At 43.7% G+C, this 16,300-nt stretch overlaps 1 protein-coding gene across 1 annotated transcript in view; it reads left to right on the top strand.

Annotated features, from left to right (window-relative positions):
- The first annotated feature begins 435 nt into the window (after positions 1–435).
- GRID2 (glutamate ionotropic receptor delta type subunit 2) overlaps positions 436–16,300 on the top strand; it is a 738,061-nt gene continuing 722,196 nt past the window's right edge. Inside the window, exon 1 of the mRNA XM_075090836.1 lies at positions 436–718. Within this exon, the coding sequence (XP_074946937.1) occupies positions 631–718 (88 nt within the window). The 5' untranslated portion in view covers positions 436–630. The remainder of the gene's footprint in view (positions 719–16,300) is intronic.

The following is a 16,300-nucleotide window of genomic DNA, read 5'->3' as shown; positions in this document are numbered from 1 at the left end:
TGGGGGGAAATCTCTGCATTACTACCTGCAATACCTTGAAGTTCACTTTGTTTTTTGGCCTCCGGGGGGGCTTTTCCTGCAGGAATCTGGTCGCTGGAAGCGGGATCGCCTGCTCTCCCGGTCGCCCGCTCCTCCTCCCTCGCTGAAGGCGAGCTATTCGCTGCGGGCTCCTGGGGCTTCTCTGGCCAAGAGGGTTTGTGTGCGTGTGTGTGCGTGTCTGCGCGGGTGTGTGTGTGCGAGCGTGTGCGTGGTGTGGGTTGGAAGTTGCTGTGCAGCAGCCGGGACCGAGCGGATCCCTGGACCCGGCGGAAGGATGGGGATTGTCTGACCAGCAGAGGCGTCTGCTGCCCGCGGCGGCGCCCGGGCTGGATGGATTTGCTGCCGGCGCTCCCAGCAACTCTGGTGCTGCCCAGGAGCCCCCCGAAGTGAGGCGGGGTGTCGCCGAGGGGAGAGGCGCTCGGAGCCCCGGGCTCGCCCCCTGCCCAGCCGCGGCTCTGCGCCAGCCGCCGGGATTTACACCCTCCGCCGGCGGCACCTCAAACTCTTGGGTTTCTTGAGCCGCGCTCCCCTCCGCGGTGGCACCGTTGGGCGAAGAGATCTGGTGTTACAAAGCCTGGACCTCCGGAGGAGATGGAAGTTTTCTCCCTCATCCTGGTCGTGTCCGTCTGTTGGACTCGAACCTGGAAAGCGGCGATTGCAGATTCAATCATTCATATCGGTAAGGGGGTGCTGCGTCTGCCGGTGCCGCTGGACACTTTTCCAGCTCTCCTTTGCAACCTTCCCTCTCTTGGCAGGCTTCCTCCCCCCGCAGCCCCCGCTCTCTTTTAGCCCTTGCTCGCTTGTCTTTTTTTTTTTTTTTTCCCTGTTTGTTGTTGTTGTTTGTTTGTTCCCCTCTTTTAATTGCTTTCCACCAGGATCCTAGGCGTCCTCTTTTCCCCCCACCGCTCTGCGTGAAGGTTCCTTGGCGGCGGGGTATGTGCGTGCTTTAGACCTTGAGGTTTTGCACGGCTGATGATCTGGGGGGTACACACAGGGTTCGGGCACTTCCTCGGTCCCTCCCCGCAGCCCCCCAGCTCCAGCTTGCCTTCCTCCTGCCCCGGCTCGCCTTCGGGCAAGGGGGGGAAACCCCACACCTCCCCTTTATTTCCCACACCACCGTGACAGCCACGCAAAGCCTCCCCCCCCCCCCTTCCTTCTTTCCTTCCTTCACACCCCCCCGCCCCATCCCGCCTTCCTCTCCCGCGGCGGAACAGGTGGTTTGGCAACGTGAGCGCTTCCCCTCCCGCGGGCGGGCGGGGGGCTCCGGCTGCCCCACGCTCCCCTGCCCGGGCCGCCGCCCCGCCGGCCGCCTCCCGGGGCCGCGGCGACCGGGAAGGGCAGCGGCCTCCCCCGCCGGCGGCTGGTGCTGGGGGGGCGGCTGGCAGCGGCGGCGGGCCCCCTCCCCTCCCCTCCCGGCCGCGGCGGGCGGCGGGGCAGCTCGGGTGATGCCCAGGCACGGCGCTGCCCGCGCTCCCAGCCGGGGAGAGGGCGCCGGGCTTCCCCCGTCCCCGCTCGCTCTCCCCGTTACCCGGCCCGGCAGCCCTCCCTCTCGGCGGGCGCGTCCCCGGGCAGCGCCGAGCCCCGCTGCCGAGCGGCGTTTTGGTCCCGCGACTGGCGAGAGCGGGTCGCCCCCCTGCGCCGGCCGGGGATGTGCGGGGAGGGACGGGAAGGGAGGGCGCTTCTCCCGCGGCCGCTCGCCCATCTGCAGGCACCGCACGCAGGCGGAGCGGGAGCCTGGAAACGCGGGGGAGGGCGGGCGGGCGGCGCCGCGCTGCCCCGGGGAAGGGGCATTTGGGGGCAGGGTCCCGCCGGGGTTTTTTTAGGGAGGTCCCTGGAGCGGTAGCGGTGCCGGCCCCGGCCGTGGGGCAGCCGCCGCTCTCCCCGGGGCTGGCTTTATAAATATGTCTGCCGGTGCCTTGTCGTGGGGATCCGTAGCGGGTTTCTGTGAAAGGGGAAGCGCCTTTGGAAAGCCCGGCCGTCAAGAGCTTTCCTACAGGACAGCGGTATTTGGGCGGCGATGCGCCAGCCCCTCGTGCAGCCCCCCCGGCCCGGAGCCCACGGGCGACCGCTTCCCTTAGGGACCGCAACTTCGTAGGGTTCAGTCCTTATAGCTGCGTGCGACTGGAGCATCAAATATTGCACAGGGGAGGCAGCGCTTTATGCCCTCCTTTTAAAGGGAGAATGACTTTTTTTTTCCTAATTCTTCCCAGTTGTAGACTGTTAAAGCGACGCTAGGAGACGGTTACGTCTTAAGATTTCTTTCTTAGCAGCTTGTAACAAGGCGATCAAATCTTAGGATTTTTGGGGAAATTTTGACTGTGTAGCAGATGAGGAGTTTGCGATCCCGTCTCCCGTCCTCCTGGCTAATGGAGCGTTGCTGGGCGAGCTGTGTGCCTTTGCACTAGCGTCAAGGGAGACGACAGCTTTTCTCTCTTCGTGTTAATGACAGTTTTGTTTGTTTCACTTTTTGGATATGATGAATACTGTACACTTTACCACGGATGGTTTTTCTAATGCCGTTAGTGACTAGGTGCGTCAACATAGTAAACCTTCAATGAAAGAAAAAAAAAAAACTAGTTGCTTCTCACAGGATAAATTTGTCTTGAGAGAGAATTAGTACAGTTGGCAACCTCTTTTTATAGACTGGTTTACGTAGCCATGAAAATGGCAAACTGCTAATTGTTACGCAGAGCTTTAAATCTATTAGAATGAATACACTGAAAATAAATTACCTGAAATTAGGACTAATTTAACACTAAATGGGTAAACAGCTAAATATTCTGACTTGTACAACTCGCAGATGACAATTTGGCCCCTAGTAACACCACTGTATTTCATGACCTGGGTGTTCTGACCCCCTTGTGGTTTGTTTTTTTTTTTCCACTTGTACTGAGTAAACTTATGTATTAAATATTTAGACATCAATAATAATTATTTATTTGAGTTGTGAAAAACAATAGAAGGGCACTCTATGAACAAATTAACTACAGAAGGATTCATAAAGCCAAAAAAAGAAAACAAAATGCTCAGTTCAGGGGAAAAGAAATGCTACTAGAAGTAGTACTGATGCTTAGGCAACAAACAAAATAAATGCATTGTATTTTTCTCATTCAGCAGTTAAGATATTCAAGTGGCAAATATTTTCCCATGTTTGGGAGGGGCAGATGGTCATAAGAAATAACACATTACCTGTGCGTACCCTTTTTCTGGTAGCACTTACTTTTGCAGTATAATGCGCTGTCTTGCTTGCCTACGTGTTATTTGATGTGTTTCCTGTAAAGGGATGTTTTCTGTATCGAGTTACGTTATCAGCCATCTCTTAGACAATGACAGAAAATGTTACAATTTAGTGAGTAGAGATGAGCGACTTGGTGATGGCAGTGGGAGGGGCACGGTGACTGGTATTTCTCTGTGATACGCTTTTTCCCATTTCTGTCTTCTGAATGATTATAGCTGCTGCTTTTGGTCATTAGAGCAGGTCTGCATGTATTTATATGCGCACATTTAAAAATAAACGTTTTGCAATATCATATTTTACACGTTGGTAGGGCTGCTTATAGTCTGTTCGTTTCTGCTGCCCTGCTATTATAAATAGGAACCGGCAGTTCAGAAAGACTACATTAAGCACTCTTGTGAAAATGCTGAAATGAATCGACTCCACTGTAATTTTCCTTACCCCAATATAAAAAAGAAAGGGGCAGGGTTACCATGTCAAAACCGTGCAATTCTGTATTATGCTGCTTCTCTCAGCCTATGCATTGATTGAGTAATTTCATCAGCCCCGCATTACTTGATTGCTTAGAAGTTTCCTAATGATCTGTATGCTGTAGGAAGAATCTGAAAGTCGTGAGTGGAATGGCAATGATTTTGTGTTTTATGAGGCTATTCAAAAAGTCGCTCTGATTTATGTAGCTCGAAAGCTCCAAAGTCTTTGAGATTAGCCACGCTGCCTGATATTTTCTTCATACATCAGTCGTCCCACACTCCTCACTCCCTAAACAGGAGTTTAGAACAGTGCTTTAATTAAGCAGGGATTAGGTGGCATTCCTCGTCAACTGCACGATTTGTGTATGCTTTGCATCTTCTACAGTTGGTCTCATGCTTTTATATTTTGTGCTTTGTGCTCATTTTTGTCCCTTGACATGCACTAGTAATACATCTGTGCGTGCGTATGGATTTCCTATTGTGCATATAGAAACATATATGCAAATGCGTGCGTATTAGGTGCAGAAAAATCGCCTAGGGCAACGGTCACATAGTATGATACAGAAGTTTTTGCTGAAAAAAGTACACTGAAGTATTTTTAAAGGCTAATTGATCACAGCAGTGTGCAGCAATAGGTCAGGGCCCCCTGATTACTGCAAGTTGGTGGTTTTTGTTTATCACTGGTGTCAGTTATATGCAGTCAGTTGTGTACTGCCCTTGGCTTTTTCATTTTCAATGGCAAGTTCAGAAATATACATAATATATAGTTATATATATATATGCTTTCAAATATATTTTTATATATGCTTTAAATATATATATTTTTATATATATACACTATTATTTTTTCTAAGAGAGAAAGTTAGATCTGCTCCTCTCTTAATCCTCTCAGCTTTTAGGCTTTGCAGGCCAGGACTGTTGCTTTCCTTGTGTGGGACAAGTTCCCAGTGTTCCTGGGTCTCGGGTCTTGATAAATACTTTTAAGCTCTTCTGTATCGTGGATAACAATACCAGGGCAATTCCCACATGGGATCTGTTGCTTATTTCTTCTGTTGATATGGTAGTGCCCTTAAAACGTAAAATCTTTTTGTAAGGGAAAGCGAGTCATCTAGCTTGGTGGTGTGCACCATGTTTCGTCTTGTAAGCTGTTGTACTACAATGCAGCTTGGCTCGCATTGTGTTGTGCGTTGGTAATACGAATCTAATTTGCCATGCTATTGGTAAAGCCTCATTAGAAGGTATGTAGTGTATGCCACTAACCTTTCATTATAGTATTCTCACATACATTTTGTAAAGCACAGGGCAAGAAAGCAAAACAGATTTATTAAAAACAAATAAATCTGTGCCTGTCATGTGTACAGATGAGTGTTCAGGTCTCTGTTTTCTCTGCTCTAGAATGTGCCAAGGGTACTCGCTTTTTTTAAACATACACATGGATAAAGCCCTGGAATACAGCGTGCCGTGGCTTAGCAGCCAGTAGGTTTTATTAGTAACTGTGTTCTACTTAAACGCACAGCATGTATGACATAATCTGTGTTTCTGTGTGTATTGTTTCTTAAACTCTCTCCCAGGTGCTTAGATTTGTGATAGTAATTCAGTCCCTGTAATGTGCTTTAGTGCTAGTTACTCTGCAGCTAAAGAGGGGTAATTTTCCATGCCATAGGTTATGGCTTGCTATCCTCCAAAGGCATGCTTGCCGTTAGGTGTCACTGCTTTCTGGAGTGTTTCTTACTGATCGCCAGGGCCTGATCCAGAGTCTGTCATAATGTTAGGTGAGTTGCTTAGCTGACTTCAGAAGATCTTAAACTGAGCCCATGGATTGCTGAATACAGCAGGCGGCTCCTTTCCATGTTCTTAAATAATTCTTAGCGTTATTTCAAGTTCTTTGTCCTTGATAAAGGCAGAGAAAAAAGCGCCAGCCATCCATTTTCAAGTGGTGTCCTAACAAATGCCTGACGTGGCAATCACTGCTGCTGCTGTATGCTTTCAGATGACTACTTATGGATGCACAGTCTCTTTATTCTCACAATGCCATCTTTGAAAAAACACACTGGAGAAAAATCTTTTAAGACTGTGACTACATAAACCTACCAACTAAGGTTCATTTAACTTAATGAACAAAGGCATTAAGTATGGTTCTCTTCCACTCCCTGGCCCTGTAAAGCAAGTGGTATTGGCAGGAGATGACTTTTGTAAGCCATTAGGTTACTCCCTAGATACAGACTTGGACTGACATCATTTTCTTCCATTTGATATATAGCTATCTATAATCTGCCATGACAGTCTATTTTTTGCTGAAATTTATTGAAGGCTTTTGCCTTTTGATGTTTATATTTTTACTCTGTCAGTGCTACTCCAGTGCTTGATTTTTTTTTTTTCAGCATGCTAACAATGGTTTTAAAATAGTTTATATGAAAGAGTAGTTCTATTTGGCTATCAGTTTCTAGTTAAATTTCCTAATTACCTGAGTTACGTATGATTGCATGGTAAAACTCGCTTCATCTGCGTGCTTTCCAAACGTAGTTTGCGTTTTATATCTTCAGTGTTTAAAAAACTTCTTAGACATAGACGATTACTGTTGCTGTTTGGACTTAAGAGTGACCAATAAGAAAAGGAAACAGTATTCAAAAAATGATCTATATTTTGAGCAAATATGAGAAAATAAACTCTGCAAACACGTTATATAAGTATATATTATGATACATGATAGCTTAGTATGTGCAAAATGTTGACTTCAGGTGATACACTGGTAATGAGGCATACCTTTCTGCATCTGCAAACTCAGATGTCACTTTTTGGGCTTTTTTTTTTTATTAGATTTGAATTCCAGAAGGAATAAGTTTTTATCTAAGCTGGTGAAATTGGGAGAAGACTTTGATTTCAGAGGCAGGTGTAGCATGTCTGTCAAAACCTGGGCAGCTCCACACCTGTGCATCCTGTAGGCCTTACAGTCCAGTTCATGGCGGCGGTCATGCTGACAGCCATCTCTGAGAGCCCCAGATATACTCACTCGTTAGTGCTATCTAGAAATGTCAAGAGGCTAGTACAAAAGTCACAGCCCAACAGTAAAGCATAACACACAACTTGCCAGTGAATTGTAGTGGCTGGGAATTGCGTGTGAAAGCTCAGGTTTCTCTGGGGCATTTTGTACCCTAGGCTGGCTGGCTGTCTAGCAGCCAGCTTCCTACTGGGCCTCTTGGATACAGATGCGATTCCTTTCCTTCTGTGATGTTACTTTATCTTCATGCACGAGCGAGCAGGGGTTGACCTGTTGCTTGCAAAATGAGCTACATTGGCCCTTTTCAGAGTAACAACAATCATGTCTTCATTGCTCATCTAGGCTAGTATACTGTATTGACGAAGGTCCAACACTGAGATGGTGCAGTGTGATACTTGGCATGGAATATGTGATAAATGCGTGTTAAGTAAGCGTGGTGCTGTGCTAGTTAAACTATCTTCAACACCAGGTAAGGAAGGCCTGGGCAAAGCCTTCTGGGCACAGATTTTAGCTGGCTCGTGCATTTGAAGCAGCACAGGGAGAAGAGGAAGTGCTATTGTCTCCCGCTATGAAGTGAAGTAGAATTTAATTGTCTAGTCTTGGTGTAGAAGTAGTAATTTAAACATAGAGACTAAAATGGAAGTATCTAGTGGAAGAACGGGTGAGGAAAAGGTGTCTGTCTTGCCATACCTTTCTCTATTTCAGTCTCTTCCCATGAGCACCTGCAGGGCAGTTTCCTCTGCTATTCTTCGTCGTAGGAGTCAGGCTTTGTTTTCTGGTTATTGTTGGCCGAACGGTTATGTGAGAGATGATGGAGTAAGGTAAAGATTCTCTTGTGTCTGCAACCACTATAATTAATAATGGTTTATGTGACTTGGAGAGTTATAACTGATCTGTGTAACAGGGAGGACACAGGCTGAAATTGAAGGTTAGTAGATGAAATGTACTGGTGTTTCAATGACAGTTATGAAACTTGGCAAGGGAACGGGCTTGAAATTGTGCAGTGCTGTAATTTTGTAAGGTTCAAAATTTATATCCTAGTTTCAGTGATAATATACTTAATTCAGAGAAGGAGGTATTTTGTATTCTGTATTGTACCACAGAGTGCAGTTCTGCTGGAGAGGCTTGTTCCTGCTTTGCTCTGGGGTAACCGCATCAGCTGAAGGAAAGGATATTCTGTGAGCGCAAAATGTTGCATTAAAAAAAGCCCTCCAAAACCACCACATAAAAAGTGATGCTTAATGAGAAATAATAATACAGTAAGTACAGTATTCCTCTGTAGCATTAAAGCTGTAGTAGAAGAGGTGGTATGGAGACAAATACTGTAGTTTGGGTCAAATTTAAGCTGGTGGATTTTTAAGTGCAGGATTCGATTTAAAGGAGGTTTTCCTTGCACACATTAACTCTGGAATGAGGGGGAAGTAGGGTGGAAAAAAAGATGAAAAGGAAAAAGTTTCCTGAAAGTTTTGCTGGATTTATCTGACAAGCTATGCTGAAGAAGAAATTGAAATGAAAATGAGTAAAAATGCAAAGAGTGGGGAAAAAGAAGATATCAAAGGCTAGAGCCACTAGTTCTCTCTGCTTCTGTTTCTTCAGGAGCTGTATGATGTTCCTGAAAGTGCTATGCTTAATGGAAAAGTTCTGAACCAAGAAGGGGAAAATGTGAAGATACAGAATTTAAATGAAGAATCGTCTGTGTATTTTAACCTATTAGATAGTACTCTGTGCTGAAATGCTAATTATTCCTAATTGTTATATTTGCTTTACTCATGAATAAAATATCACATATCTAATAAAATATGCAGTGAAAATCACTGTAAAATTCCTCTTGGAGTCTTTCATGCAGATTTAAAGGATTTAATCTCTTATTTCTTCATTGCTTTTTAAATCATTAACTTTCTGTAATCAGTTGGATTGCTAAGGCCAATATCCAGTGAACCTAACAATAATTGCTTGTTTTGCAGAACAATTTTTTGTTAGTCCAACCATATCTTTCTCAGAGGCTTAAATCGAGTTGGTGATTTCATTATAATAATTCACTTGTGATAAATCAAAATCAAATAGCACCTCTTCACTGTTGTGGAAAGTCGCTCTGGATGAGAGCTCCAGAGAGAGCAGAGGATGGCGTAGCCGCAGACCTGAATGTCAGTCCTGGATTTGCTATGCTTCATTTTAATGTATACAGATACAATAATGACTACTTTTTCAAATCCGTTTTAAATAGAGAAATTAAGATGTGTGCAGGGCAGGCTTCCCTGCCTTGGAACTCAAAACCTGTGTTTGGGACCCAGACCTGATGACAAGACAGTAACTTGATTTGTCTTTAAAGCATGCAGGAGCTCAGGTCTGACTGGCTGCCAGCTGAGTTTATGCTCCTGAGCCATTTTGATGTTTGGAAGATGTCAGTTGTCTTTTTCAGGAGACAAGAGACTCTTGCAGAGTTACCCCACTGATTGCAACCAGTATTAAAAGTTGTCTGGCAGTATACCATGGGCTGAAATCACACAGTGGGGACTTATCTGGGCCAAACACTGTTAAGCAAGGATGTTTGTTGTAGACCTCTTTGCCTTTTTGCAGTCTTTGTAGCATTCAGTTTCAAATATTTGAGAATGTTTTTAAATCATTTCATGTATTGGAGAGTTGTTAAAGGGAAAAAGACAGTAGAAAAGGTCTGGTTCTCTTTCAGTGAAGCCAGTGTGGAGTACTGGCAGCATACAGCCAGTGTACAGCACGGGATGTGTGTTAAGTGGCAAGTGAAAGACGATTGCTACTATTGGTCATATTACAATACACTTACTTCTCTCTTTCACTGTTTTTATTAATTTCTTTCTCTCTCGTATTCCAAGTTCATGGCAAGCAATTGTGATGGTTGCTGTGTTCTATACTCTTAAATATATGTTTTTTTTTTTTTCCCTGTCCAGGCAGAACAAATATTAACATACCATAACACAAATATCTGCTATTTGGACAGATAAAGCTGCTTTTTGTTTCCCTTGTACTCCTGTTATTCACCCTCTTTTGAGACAAAAATACCCCCCAAAGTTGATTCTCCTGCTTAAGCTCTCTTTCTTCAGCTCTCCCCCTTGTGAATGTATAGACCCAAGCAGTATTGCAGTGTATCCACAATATACACTTGCTATAAATACCTCTTAAAATGTACTACTTAAATTTCTAGCTCCACGATAAAGGTTAATAACTAGCAATGGGGTATGTATTTATGTATGCATATACAACGTATAAACACACACTTTTCCAGTAATCAGACAGATTATTATTTCTGATAATGGTTGACTGGATTTTTCTTTATCTTGGGATGACATTAGTTTCTACCTTAAGTAACAACACAGAGATCTGGGAGGCTTTTTGCTTGCTGAAAGTCATAACGCGAATACAAATTGTGAAATGGCACCCCACTGTGCTAGAAGTTCTACAAATACGAAACAAAAAGTTGGCTGTCAGAAGATTTCAAGATGAAGTAAAAGGGGGGGGGGGGGCTTGGATCTCTCTGTGACTCAGACAGTTTGTACACCAGGAGACAAAGTTGCAAATCTTTTGGCATCTCTTGAGAGACAGATTCATTCATTCATGTTCGTGAGTGATGACTCTGGGTACGAAGGAATGAAAGCACATAGATATGTCTAGAGGGATGTACTGACAGGGCAGATGTAGTGTGGCTGATATTAGTACTTACCTGGTTTGGGGCACATGATAACAAAAGTTACAGTGCTGTGAGGTAAGACAGTTGTTGGGAAATAAAGGCTAGCAATTTGCGTGTGATCATTACCCACAGTGCTTTATTGCCAATAACATTGGTTAAACTGGCAAAATAAAACCAGTCATTATCTCATCAGCTGCTAACATATTACTCTCTGGCTTTACCTAGTACAGGAACAGTTGTGCGCATGCACGCTCCCTCTCTGTCTCTTTTGTTTGGACAAATACTTCATGGTACAGTTTTGGAAGATGTCTAGGTAGAAAGGAATGATCTCTTCTTGGGAAGGTGGAACAATATATGTTGCAAAATACCCTAGTTTGCTTAAAAGAGGTATTTAAATGTAAGCAGTGATTCTAAAAGCATCTGCAGCCTTGTTAGCTAGTCTTGCAGAATTTCTAGAATGTTATTGAAATATTGAAACAGTCTAGAGAAATGATTTTCCAACTCCTTGGAGTAGCTCACCCATTATGGAATTGGATTGCATCCTGGAGAGATGTGAAAAACACCCACCTTCTTGAAAAAGTGATCTCATTTTTGCCAGTGCTGCAAAGAGTACAGGGACTACTTCAAATAAAATGGCTGAGGGGAGCGGGCAGGAGAAAAGCGTGTCCTGTATATAATGTATATGTTAGGGTATGATCAGCTGCGCTTTGTGTCCCCATCACAGAGGGTGATGGCTTGGGAACATCACCGATGCTGTGTCTAGCTGCAGGGAGAGGAGGAGTTTGCAGGTAAAGGGCAGCACGAGTTGGCAGGAAACAAAGCCTTACCAGGGGGTTTCTCTGCAGCAGAGAGGCTCTGGGAGCAGGAGTACTGTGGGGAAGGTTCTGGTGGTACCTTCTACATGGGAGTTCTGGAAGGGAGTAGAGGCTTGTGGTTAACAGTGGTGGGAGTTGGCTGGGTGGTGAAGGGGTACAGGAAACATTTGGAGGGGGCTAACCTGAGTGATGGGCCCGGCTGGATTTGTAAGGGTACAGGATACTTCTAGGGAATAGCAGATAATGTTACACTTATGTGGGCTGGAGATTGGGCTTTAAACATTTGGGACAGGCCATATAGAGGAGGTATATGTGTATGCATATGAGAAAAGTTGGGAAATCTGGAGGAGTAAGGCACTGGAATGACCCAAATATTACTGAAAAGAATAAAAATATAACACAAACGATGCTTTGAGAACAATATATCTAGAAGATAATATTAAGTTTTAAAGAAACTAAGTTATAGATTAGAAAATGGGATTGTTTCTCCCAGTACAGCTTCTACAGTTTTACTGTAAAGCATTTGATTTGTGTGGTAGATATTAATTTTTTTTTTCTTTAGCTGATAATTGTACCCAGTTACTTTGCAGAAAAGTGAGGTCCATTTTCTTTGTATTGCTAGTACCGTTGTACACAGATACAAACAATGAGTACTGAAGTGTCATCTTCCAGGATAACTCTGAGCGTATTGTACCTCCCTCTGCCTTAGCATTATCCCTTTGATTAAATCATCTTCCTTTGCTTCCTCTGTGCAGCAGTTTAGTGCCAGTCTGTGTGGCCTCCATGTAAGCTCAGCTTCTGTGGCTGGCGAGTGGGAGGAATTGATGCACAAAGCCACAGCTTCTGCTCCATTGACTTCTGACCTAATTTAGGAAGGAAGGAAAGGGAAAATAATGCAGCGCGCTTCTGGATTCAAAGCCTGCGGTGTCTTCTGTGGAATGACAGCGAGAGCTCTAGCTTTCTCATCCTCTTGAATAGCTGCATAGCTTGCATTGAAAGTTAGACCTCTCTTCAGTGAAGCTCCAGAGTGGTGAGTGGATCTGCTTTCGTGCTTATCTTGCAGCATATGTCCTCATTGAGGCTAAAGTCCGGTTTTCTGTCAACATCAGCCTTGTCTAACCCCCATTCAAAGCAGCAAAGAGAGCCAGGGGCTTGTATTTCCTCTAAATGAGACACAATAAAAGTTGGGGATAATAGGTTTTAAAATATTTTTCTGTTTGAGATCAATGATCTCTAATAACATAGCTGAATGATGTATGGGAGGAGGACGTAAATACTTCCTTAGGGGAAGGTAGATAATGATAACATTTGGAAAATGCTATTGCTAAAAGTCATCTTCTGTAGGATTTAGGAGTTAAAAAAAAAAAAAAAAAGAAAAAAAAGCTGTTCATTAAAGTACCATGGGTGCTTTTTAGCATTTTTTTTTTAAAGGGATGCATTTTTTCCCCATTTTTTGTAAGCCTGCCAAATGTCCCCGAGGCTAGAATTAATTGGCTCTTTGTGTTGTGTCAAGTAAGGAGTACAACTGTTTTCAGAAAATACTAGGTTTACAGAATCCCATCCAGAACATGAAAGAGAGAGAGGCTAACTTTATATAAACAAGGTCCTTGCATCATTCTGTAGCACTAGCTCAGTGTAACAAATAGAATATTGAAATTGTCGGTGCTTTGGAAGCTGTTGAAGTCGCTCATTCTGCCTGATCCTCCCTGTAGAAGCAGCGTGTGCCATTTTCTTTCCCTCTCACCTCCAGGCACCTGCAATGAATAATCAAATGTCTGCTACTTAGGAATAACCAGTGTTTGGTTTTTGAGGCAGGTTCAGGAGTAAGTGCCAGGGAGAGGTCTTTTGTTGCTAGCATTGCTTTAGCAATACAGCAGAGGTTACCGGTTGTGGTTTGTTTCACAAATTCCCCCTGACCATGTTGGCTTCTAGGGTATTTCATAATATTTAATACTGCTTTTCCAAGGATGCTTCTCATGATGGTAAGAAGTCAGTGCATGGCAGCAGATGTAGATGTAAGCTTTGAAACGGCTTTTTTATGGAGGGGCTTGAGGAATATGTCTTGGAGCCATTGCATTAAAATTCTGAAGTGTTAAGTGTAATAATACTCTGACAAAGTGCTACTACCATCTGCTAGTAAGGATTAGTACTATTTAGAAACCTCCAGAATTCCCAGAAAGAGCAGAGGAGTCATGGCATGAAGAAAAGTCTAACTTGAAATTAGTATTTTAGTTCAAGGAGTCACAAACCCTTTGTGGGGACCACTGCCTACTAGAGATTTTGTGTCACACTCTCAGCTCCCATAAAGGAGTAAATATTTGTGGTGTATGACCAGAGTGATGCTTATTTCTTATGATTTCCAGCTTGGCCCCCAGTTCTGCAGCAGAATCCTTTCCATTTACAACCACTTGTTCACATCACAGTAACAATTCAGTGGTAACTACAAATAGTTTGTATAGCAAAATAACAAGTGCTCACCATGGGTATGTAGAAAGCTTCATTCCTTATCATTTAGCTCTCATGGACTGAGAAACAGTTCTTTGCTTAGTGTTTCTATGGGGTTTTGAACACCACCTAAACACTAAGCCCTTTCTGTGTGTGAAAGCTGGTCTACACTTAGAGGATCATCTGCTGCTGGAAAAGTTCTCAGTAGCAGGACATCTCCATCCACAGACTTCTCTCAGCTGAACATGCAAAAATAATTCAATGTCTAATAAAAAAGAGGGTCAGACCAGTTTCCAACCTATTCCAAAAGCCAGTGTAACTTACTGGTAGCAGTTAGGAAATACTTTCTGCAACAACATTAAGGCTGCTGCACTCATATTAATGAACAACTAAAACTTGCCCAATATTTAAAGAAAGGAGCAAGAAGAAAAATCTAGTAATGGCAGACTACATGTAGCTGTTGATCACCTAGTTTAGGAAGGATTTTGGAGATCCATATTAAAAAATGCAATTTATAAAAGTTCCAGTTGAGAAGAAAAGGAAAAATGTGGACAACCAGAAGCATTTTTGGTGTCTTTCTCTTCCCTCCTCTAAAAAGGATTCACTGAGTTTTATTTATGCACAGCCTTGCATGGACTATAACTAATGCTTTTAACTAGCTCTGCAGAGTAGATGATCATATCTCCCATATACCTTTAGCAATAATAGCTTTTGTCAGTATTTCTTCTTGGGGTAGAGGTAGCGTGTGTGTGTATGTATGTCTGTTGGTGCAATGGCTATGTAGCTAAGACATACTAAGACCAACTCTCCTGGATGATATGTCGGTTCTATCTTTTATTATAGGTTTTTATTATTTTTCCATGCTGGAGGTACAACTGTAACTGATTGCATGTTTGAAGAGTCAGATCTCTTTCACTTATTACTTTAGGTGTAAAGAACATCATCTCTTCCAAACTGCCCCTCAGGAACTCATACAGCTTTCCTTGTTTTTCACGTGGAAGGACTGATCACCCATAAAGTTACTTGCCTAACGTGAGTCACTGTAGTTCCAAGGTAAATGAAGGATTTCTTGGCTCTCTGTTGCTCAATCCAAGCAACTATATTGTACTGTCACTGAGAGGTATTTGGTTTTATCCTATGTGAGAGGGAGTACAGAGAGCCACCTTCTTCTGGGTTAGCAAATGTTTCTCTGAGGCATGGGGAACAGAAGCTGTTTGTACTGTGAGAATAAGGTCTTATCTTAAGGGTGTTCTTGTCATGCTCTTGCTTTTTGCTCAGACAGGTTTTTGTTTCCTTTCATATCTGGTGTATATGAAGAAGTAGGAACAGATGGATTTTCCACACACTTACAGTGGATAATAGAATGAAATAGAATTGGCCAGCCCACAGTCGTCAGTCAGTAAACCTTCCCCTTCGAGGGATATCAGTTTATCATGACTGGGTGCTGAGTAATCTCTACCAGGTCTACCACATGGCAACCCTGTGTGAGAACAAAGATGTATTCCCACATCAGTTTCCCTGCTCATCTCCTCATACTTAGATGTTTACCTTCTCTGTTAAAATCTGCTTTGGTGCTGAAAGGTTCAAAGTATATAGGAGCAGGAACTTTATCACGAAGCAGCTTGTGATAGGGCTGGGGAGGGCAATTTCCACCTCATGAATCCCTTATTTTTTGGAAGGGGTCTGAGCTATTTCTAGCAGATACCTTTTCGCTGATCCCGCTCATTCCCAGCACCTTGACAAAGAATGGGATGGATTTCACTAGGAGCAAGGGGAGGAAGCGCTTGTCTAGTAGCACCAAAGAGTAAGGGACAGGGGGAAGGAAGGAGGTGGTTTGGTTGCAGGTCACTATGGAGTTCTTGTCTCCAGTATAAAAGTGATGAAATGCCGTACAGTGCATATGTTCATTATCTGTTTCTTCCTTTAGACTCATGTTTAGAAACATTTTTTAAACTGTGCAGAAAGGTGCTTTGTAAGATTTAAAAACAATTTTTTTTTTAAAGTGCTCATAAACATAGTCTTTATTGTGAATCCTTCTCAGTACCTACCTCTATTTATAGGTAAACAAGTGTCTTTTAAAAAGCATGATTGCCAAAAGGTAGAGCAGACTGGCTCTACCTTTGTGAGTAATGTCAGGGGACGACATAAGATAAAACTGAGAGTGACTTAGCCCAGGAATATCCTGGTGTAATTTGCTGAGGAGCCACTCATAGTAGCTGAGCCAGCTTGTAGCTCTGCATCAGGCTGCTTGTAATATGGGGCCAGTGTAATGTTGCCCTCCTCTCATCTTCTCACCAAATAAACTAGGACATTATCCTGGCCACCCGACCCTCCTGCTTTACATGTATGCTACTTCCTACCTTTCTCATTCCCAGCAAGCTGCTTTTATCTCATGTCATCCCAAGTTTGCCTTATCCTCCTACCACAGAAGCCACTTCCAGGGGAGAGTTAAGTCTTTACCTGAATGCCAGCAGTTTGTTGGGCTCATGAACTGACAAGGGGTGAACCCAAGCAAGCGGAGAGTTTTCTGCCACTTGGCTGTTACTTATTGCGGGCAGTTGTCTGTCTTTCTCACTGTTTCTTGGGCCAGTCCCTCCAGGCTGAATTAGATACCTACAAATTACATTTATCATCGCAGTA

The sequence above is a fragment of the Phalacrocorax aristotelis genome, chromosome 4 (assembly GCF_949628215.1).
Source record: "Phalacrocorax aristotelis chromosome 4, bGulAri2.1, whole genome shotgun sequence".
Classification (NCBI taxonomy): domain Eukaryota; kingdom Metazoa; phylum Chordata; class Aves; order Suliformes; family Phalacrocoracidae; genus Phalacrocorax; species Phalacrocorax aristotelis.
Note: the sequence above shows the minus strand (reverse complement) of the source record. Positions and strands in the feature narration are given on the sequence as shown.